Here is an 8,492-nt window from a genome sequence, read left to right as displayed (position 1 = left end):
AAAGACAAATATTTAGGAACGGAGGGAGTAGCTAATAGAGTAATGTAGTCCCAATAATCTTTGTCCACTCCATATTTTAGCCAGAGAAGGTCTGACTTGGTCCTTTCTCTCCAAGCAGATTGTCTAACAAATTATCTACTCTATATTTAAGTATTATTATCTTATAGTAACTACCATCTCAACAGTAATTCAAACAATTTATAGTTGCAGTGGTTAATCCTACAAGTACTTTTCTATCGTAATAATTCAAACGATCTATCTGTATACAGACACTGATGCTCAACAAGTGAAGAAAACTCTCGTCTTCTTCCATCTGCAAAAAATTGGTAGAAATTTCATAGAGCAGTACCTCGTATGGCCTAACTAGCAGCAACAATATCTAACAAAATTCACAAGTCCCAGCTAGCATCCAACATATTTGTTGTAGCAGCAGAGTATCAAGGCTCTGAATAAATCTACAGAGCACCTTTTCTTTCTCTCCCTCACCAATAGCAGCAAATGTATTTCATGGCAGCAGATGTATAGCAGTATAGCACTAACTAAATGGCAGCCACGAACCCAATCCACACCATTCCTAATAAACTGAGCCGCTGGTGATCTTCTTCCCTTGCCTTTTCCTGTCCCCAAATCCTCTTCTTCCCCAGCCCACCGCCCTCTAATTTCCCCTCAAGGTAAGGAGCCCCCAAATCCCCCACCACCAGAGCAGCGGCGTCCAGGCCGTCGCCTGACTCCCGCGGCGTTTCTCCACTGCCAGATCTGGCGCAATTCCGGCCTTGCTGCAAGAATTTTTGTTCTTCTAAAAAATAACATGAAACTTTCAAACAAACATTATAGCTATTCGGATCAGTGATCTAGAAAATTACAAAGTACTCCTCTTATCACGAAAAACTACTCCCTCCGTTTCTAAATATAAGTCCTTTTGCAGACATGAGAACCTAACTAAATACTACTAATAAAATTCTTTGTTGACAGAGATTTCAATATGAAATGAACACATACAGATGTACATGGATATATTTTAAAATATAGATTTCCTTATTTTGCTCCGTAGTCCATATTGGAATCTCTAAAAAAGGCTTATATTTCATGATATCACTATTTGCAACAGGATATACTGGGATGACAAACAGACTTTTTGCCAAGCGCTCCCCTAGGGGGCAGTCTACCACAAGAGTTTGAGCCTGGAGTCATAGCCCCAACCCCTCCATTTTAGGTTGAGCTCAGGAAAGAATTTCTACAAGTCATAGCCTCTGAGCTCTGAAGACTGGAGTGCGGCAGAAAAGGATACACACTTAGCATACCCTAAAGAGAATGGCATGCTGCAACTTAACTCTGAACTCGAATTCAGAGACAGCAACCAAATTTAAGCTGTAAGAATTCAGAATGAAATCACACGGGTAGGTAGTCCAAACAATAAGCATTAAGCTGAAATCAACAATGAGCCAAAACATGCATCATTGCATTGTTTACGGTACACACAAGTCTCGTGATGCTACAGACCAAAAGTACAACAAAACTTCCAGCCCAGGTGATATGATTGGCACCCAGGACTGAAACAAATGGCGTATAGTGTATTTTCTCACTATATCAAAGAGAATAACTTAGTCGACCTCCTCGATCTTGGGGCCAGCACCGCCGCTGGCAGCCGGCGCGTCCTCGTCCATGCCTCCGGGCATGTCAGCACCGGCACCCTGGTACATCTTGGCGATGATGGGGTTGCAGAGGCCCTCCAGCTCCTTCATCTTGTCCTCAAACTCGTCAACCTCACCAAGCTGGTTGGCGTCAAGCCACTGGATCGCGGCGTCGACAGCATCCTCAATCTTCTTCTTGTCGTCAGCAGGCAGCTTGGAGGCAATCTTCTCGTCCTGGATGGTGTTCCTCATGTTGTAGGCGTAGTTCTCCAGGGAGTTCTTGGCATCAACCTTCTTCTTGTGCTCCTCATCCTCAGACTTGTACTTCTCTGCATCCTGGACCATCTTCTCAATGTCGTCCTTGCTCAGCCTGCCCTTGTCGTTGGTGATAGTGATCTTGTTCTTCTGGCCAGTGGTCTTGTCCTCGGCAGAGACATTCAGGATACCGTTGGCATCAATGTCGAAGCAGACAGTGATCTGGGGAACACCCCTGGGTGCAGGCGGGATGCCGGAGAGCTCAAACTTGCCAAGCAGGTTGTTGTCCCTGGTCCTTGTCCTCTCACCCTCAAAAACCTGGATGAGCACACCAGGCTGGTTGTCGGAGTAGGTGGAGAAGACCTGCTCCTTCTTGGTGGGGATGGTGGTGTTCCGGGTGATGAGCACAGTCATGACTCCTCCAGCAGTCTCAAGACCAAGAGACAGTGGGGTGACATCAAGGAGGAGAAGGTCCTGCACCTTCTCGTTCCCCTCACCACTGAGGATTGCAGCCTGGACGGCAGCACCGTAGGCAACGGCTTCATCAGGGTTGATGCTCTTGCAGAGCTCCTTCCCGTTGAAGAAGTCCTGCAACAGCTGCTGAACTCTGGGGATTCTGGTGGAACCACCAACAAGCACGACATCATGGATGGTGCTCTTGTCCATCTTGGCATCCCTCAGGCACTTCTCCACTGGCTCCATGCACTTCCTGAAGAGGTCCATGTTGAGCTCCTCAAACCTGGCCCTGGTGATGGTGGAATAGAAATCAACTCCCTCGAAGAGTGAATCAATCTCGATGGTGGTTTGGGCAGTGGAAGAAAGGGTCCTCTTCGCCCTCTCACATGAAGTCCTGAGCCTCCTCAAAGACCTGGGGTTTCCACTGATATCCTTCTTGTGCTTCCTCTTGAACTCTTGGACAAAGTGGTTCACCATACGGTTGTCAAAGTCCTCCCCACCAAGGTGAGTGTCACCAGCTGTGGCCTTGACCTCAAAAATACCCTCCTCAATGGTAAGGAGAGAGACATCAAAAGTGCCACCACCGAGGTCAAAGATAAGCACGTTCTTCTCACCGACACTGGTAGCCTTCTTGTCAAGACCATAGGCAATTGCAGCTGCTGTTGGCTCGTTGATGATACGCATCACATTAAGACCAGCAATAACACCAGCATCCTTGGTTGCCTGCCTCTGGGAATCATTGAAGTAAGCAGGCACAGTGACAACGGCATTCTTAATAGTTACTCCTAGGTAAGCCTCAGCGATCTCACGCATCTTGATGAGGACCATGGAAGAAATTTCTTCAGCTGAAAACTGCTTGTCCTCACCCTTGTACTGCACTACAATCATAGGCTTGTCTGCAGGGCCAGGAATAACCTTGTACGGCCACATCTTAATGTCACTCTGGACAGGGGCATCAGCAAACCTTCTGCCGATAAGACGCTTCGCATCTGCAGAGTTTCATAAACAAACTGACTGTTAGAAGAATTATCTGTAAGTTCGATCAGTAAAAAATACTAAGGCATTAACCCAATAAGTTGCATGTATTTATCAACAGAGGATTAATTAGTGTGACCACACCAGAGGATTTCAAGCATGTGTATTTTATTTTGAAGTTCTTATGAACATGTCTAGACAAACAGTGAGCTTTGATGGAAGTATCGCTTAAATTCATAAACTTGAAACCAAATAATCTATCCCTTAATCATATTCCTGCATGTTTTTATTCTAGCTTGAATAAGTCACGAACTATTGCAGAAGTAACTGGAAGCATACACAAGGTCCATATGCAATTCAGTGACCACATAAGTCTCACACATTCTTGCAGCCCATATGTACATATATAATTCAAAGTTCTTCCCAAAATACTTGGATGAACATGTGTAAAGCAACTTTGGGATTAAAAATGTGATTCCAAATTAAATGATTCTATGCAGCTTTTCCCCAAGATTGAAGAGGTCATGTGTACCTTCCTAAAACTTCATATTCTATATACAAGTTTATTTGACCTTGAATAAATCGCAATACTGGAAAAGTAATTGAAAGCATGCACATGGTTCATATGCACTTCAGTGAGCACATGCACCAGGGACACACTTACATCCAATGTGCACTAGCACGTATAGATTTCAAAGTCAAAAGATCCAGATAACCACTTGAATCTTGGTGAAAAATCCGCATGACCACACAACTAAAAACCATCTTTTACCCCTTGTGCTAGGAGCAGTTTTGGGATAGGAAATACATGGTTTTCAAGTTAATGGTGTTATGCGGCTTTTCCCCAAGGTTCAAGAAGCTATGTGAACCTTTTTGAACTTTCTATTTCTAATTGGTTCTTAAGTGGAAGCATGTACACAGCCACATGCAATCCAGTGACTACACATAACTTGCACATACTTGCATCGGGTAATATGGCAATCAAAAAGTTATAAAAAACATGGGTAATTAAACACTAGGTATATATGGCAGCTATAAGCAGTAGTGCACATATTCCATGTGTAAAACCACTTAAAAGGGACATAATCTAGCGCATATCTTGGGTGGGGTGGAACTTCATTCACAATTTACAGGATTCAGGACCTATACAAGTAAACTAATTACTAGATGTTTATGCGAAGTTGTGATCCAATACAAATAGCAAAACACACAAGACTCGGAAACTTCGGCACAGGTTTACACAAAACATTATTTCTAAATGGTTATTAGTGGTGCATGTAGCTGCCAAAATGAAGTCCACACAACAGGCTAACTAAATTCTTAACGGCTAACCAAATAGGGCAAATGGTACGTTTAACCAAGAAAGAAACAGCAATTTGTTCAATAAAAAAGCACAACTTTAACTTGGATTTTTAGAAATAAGATATAGTTTCATATATGCTGAGAGAACCTATCAATATTATGCCATCCTCGTTGACTCTAACAGAGTAAACATGAAAATTACTATGGTACAAAACTGCTGGCATGCACTGAAGTGTAGAACTACAGGTAATTGGTTCCGTCCAAATTTCACTAACAATTAAGAGAAGGAATAGACATAATCAATTTATTTGCCAGCCATAAGATAACAATTTAAGTGTGATTTGTCTAATAATTCATGTATGACAACAAATATATAGTATCAAGCCAAAATAATGATCCAACAGCTATATAAGGATCTAAATGGACCACAGCTGAGGACCATGGAAAATCATAATTAAAGGAACAACTTGATCCAAGATTCGAAAGTAGATCCCAGAAAGCTAGCAGACATGCTCTTTGTGCAATTTTGAAATGAAAACATAGCACAAAATAGTATGCTCATTAATTAACATTATGATGAGAACAGTTGGCAATGAAATGATGACAACTACCGTAGTTAAAAACTGCTAGCACACACTTTAGTGTACAGCAGTTCTGTAGATATTTAGTTCCATCAAAAAAGTTCTTAGTAGAGGATATTTAGTCCACAATATATAACAAAAGTTAGAAGTAAGGATCATGCAGCTATATGCATCTAAATAGAGCACAGCTGAGGACCATGAAACAACCACAATAAGAGGAACAGCTGGGCACAAGCTCCAAAAGTAGATCCAAGAAAGCTAGCAGACATATACAATTATACATGGCAGACACATCACAGATCTGAGCAGTCACCTAAAGGCCAAAAGATGCAGCCTATACCCACAAAAAAACACTATGAACAGACCATGGCCCGCCTCCAGCGTACCAAATCTAGCAGGAATACGACCGAAACCTCATCGTAACTGCTCACACATACTCGGCAGATCTGCCGAAGCAGAAGAGCTCGCACCAAGCGACGGGTCAACGGCTAAAACCTCGACATATTTCGCTGCTCCAAGCGACGGGTCAACGACGCGCGCATCTAGCAGCGACCACACATACAGAGAAAAAACAGATCTGGTGGGAGGGAAAGAGAGGGAGGGGGTGTGCTCACCGAAGACGGTGTTGATGGGGTTCATGGCGACCTGGTTCTTGGCGGCATCGCCGATGAGACGCTCCGAGTCGGTGAAGGCGACGTACGAGGGCGTGGTGCGGTTGCCCTGGTCGTTGGCGATGATCTCGACGCGGTCGTGCTGCCACACGCCGACGCACGAGTAGGTGGTGCCGAGGTCGATGCCGATGGCCGGCCCCTCGCCCTTGGTCGGCGCCATGGCTCTAGCTAGATCGAGAAGAAGGAAGCTAAGCTAGGACTAGGGTTAGGGTTTGAGGAGCCTTTGCGCAGCTGCTGGCGGCGGCTGCTGCGGACTCGGGAGAGGAGGAGGCAGCGAGGAGCGGGGCCGCTATTTATACAGTGGCGGGGGAGGAGCGGCTGTCTGAACCGGCGGAGGCGTGGCCCATACACAGCCCAGGAACTCTCCCGTGGGACCCAGCTGGCAGAGTTCAGCGCGATAAATGCGGTGCTACTTGGACTCTGACCCTCGGACGAGATGGTTTCGTAGCCTCTGTCGCTGCGGATGGGCCCTGCGGTTTTGAAGGTTTTGTGTGGGGCCGTGCTGCGGTGTCACGGGGTGGAAGTGGGGGAGTCGTTGGATTGTTTTGCAGATTCTCGCGTGTCGCCGGAGGGCAGGGGGGCGTGTCCGTTGGGAACCCGTGTGTGTCTCTAGTGGGAAAGCGTCTTCGGTCGGCGGTGGGTGTCACGATCTAGGCCGGACTATTCTGCGCGCCCCGGAGACGTTGGATCGTCATCGGACGGTTCAGAACTTCAGACCGGCCCGAAATATCTGTTTGTGTACGTGGATGTGATGGTTCAGTTTCAGATCTGAGAAAAGTGAACCTCCCACGAAGCAGACTCGAGAAGCTTCCGGCTTCTTCTCCGGCGATGTATTGTTTGTACCAAGTGACCCTTCCTAAAACTTAAATCTATCCACTAGCCCCAAAAAAACTTACAAAAAAGGCTCAGATTTTTATTAGGGGTTCGGCAGGAGCATCTCCATAGCCGCCTGATTAGCCACACGAATCCTAAAGCAAGCCTCCTCGCCACGTCACTGGTCGCGGTCCATTCGCTTGGAGTTGAGGCGGGAGCAAACCATTTTCTCGGGCGGCGTCATCCCACTTCCTACTCCGAGTTCTCCTCTCTCCCCTGCTCCACTCTTCCCACCCACGGCGACGGCTCATGTTCCAACAATTCCCACGACGAGGGTGCGTCGGCGTCCAACCTCGGAGTTGCTGGAGGCAAGGCACGCGGGTACCTGTACCCATTGTGACGGTGTCCTGGATAAGGGGAGACTAACTCAGCCGACCCGTTCTCCTCGAGTTGGGCCGGCAAGCCACCATTCGTGATCAAGATGGACACCGGAAAATCGTACGTAGGAGGCTTGTTCAAGACTACCTCCCCGAAGACTTGACGTATACTCCAGGATCTCTGCCGCCGCCTAGCTCATAGCTACCGACCTTCTAACCCTAAATACCCTCCCTGGCGTGTATATAAGCCATATGGTTTAGCCCATAGATGGGATATCAACGCAAAATCATTCACCTAGTCCTAGAATTAGACCACACATCACGATCTCAAGGTAGATCAACTATGTATTTGATACATCTCCCTTGATATAAACAAGAGCAGGACGTAGGGTTTTACCTCCATCAAGAGGGTCCGAACCTAGGTAAATATCGTCTCCTTCGTTCCCATTACCCTCGATCGAGATTCACAGCTCGGGACCCCCTACCCTGAGGTCTACCGGTTTTGACACCGACACATCGGGAAACCATGGAGGTGCTCATGCGTGTTTGTCGTCTACATCAACCCCTCGACGACGGAGTGCGGTGGTAGGACTCATGCGTCAGATCCCAATGCGTGGTGTTGTGTCGACAGTGGCTGAGAGAGAGGCGCGCGCGTGTGGTCGCTGTTTCATCGGGTTAAAGGTGCTAGGGGTGAAACTCGGGGGTATCTGCGCCAACTTTTCAAGTTGAAGGAGGTGCTCATGTGCATGACCGTCATCACAGGGGCGATGGTCTGGCCGCGTCAAGCGATCTCCGCCGTCTAGATAAAGAGGTGGTCGGGGCATCCACCGAAGGTCGGCGCCACAACCATGGGATCCGTGGCGAGGTCGTCCCTCCGATCTAGCAGAGGCGAGGTCACAGCCGCGGGAGGAGGTGTCCGCGACGACCACCGCCACACATCTGCCATTCCCTGGCACGATGGTGACGAACGAGAGCTCGCATCCACCTCCCGCCGGGGTCCAACCTGAACACGGCTGCAGCAGCTCTCGAAGGCTCGTTCGGGTAAAACGAGATTGCGTCAGAGGAGGACGAGGACCGGAACCCCAACTCGAGCTCGACCACCACCACCACGCGCTGCACAAGGCCCCGGTGTTGGCTCCATTCTCTACAGATAGCACCTCGCCCAACCTTTTTGCTCCATTTTTCAGTTTATTGTCTTCAAATTGCCATGCCCCAATCCAGGAATGCACAACGGATTTGTGTGATTTCACGCTCTCAATGCAATTTTATATGTTTGCCTTCGTTTATGGTATACTAAAAATACCTTAGAAATTTCAATCAGACATGTCTTGTGTCTTCATTTATATTATATACTAAAAATACCTTACAAATTTTAATCGACTCTTTTCTGCCACCATGTATGTATAGATGGAAATTTCCATGACCTTTTCT

General features: G+C 46.9%; 1 protein-coding gene across 1 annotated transcript; it reads right to left on the bottom strand.

The window, feature by feature from the left end:
- Window positions 1–1,402: 1,402 nt before the first annotated feature.
- On the bottom strand, window positions 1,403–6,148 carry LOC542817 (heat shock cognate 70 kDa protein 2). Its single transcript, XM_044527774.1, has 2 exons — window positions 5,815–6,148; window positions 1,403–3,331 (listed from the first exon to the last, which is right to left on the bottom strand). The coding sequence occupies exons 1-2, from the start codon at window positions 6,029–6,031 to the stop codon at window positions 1,602–1,604; spliced, it is 1,947 nt and encodes a 648-aa protein (XP_044383709.1). The 5' UTR covers window positions 6,032–6,148; the 3' UTR covers window positions 1,403–1,601.
- Between the last annotated feature and the right edge of the window lie 2,344 nt (window positions 6,149–8,492).

Source organism: Triticum aestivum, chromosome 5A (assembly GCF_018294505.1).
Source record: "Triticum aestivum cultivar Chinese Spring chromosome 5A, IWGSC CS RefSeq v2.1, whole genome shotgun sequence".
NCBI classification, from domain to species: Eukaryota; Viridiplantae; Streptophyta; class Magnoliopsida; order Poales; family Poaceae; genus Triticum; species Triticum aestivum.
The sequence above is the reverse complement of the archived record's forward strand: the minus strand, read 5'-3'. Positions and strand labels throughout refer to the sequence as shown.

What these genes read in the sequence shown, in the direction of transcription:
- LOC542817 (XM_044527774.1), bottom strand. Translation starts at nt 6,031, where the DNA reads ATGGCGCCGACCAAGGGCGAGGGGCCGGCCATCGGCATCGACCTCGGC. An exon ending in CCCCATCAACACCGTCTTCG is followed by an intron (nt 3,332 to 5,814) that starts GTGAGCACACCC and finishes GAAACTCTGCAG; the next exon opens with ATGCGAAGCGTCTTATCGGC.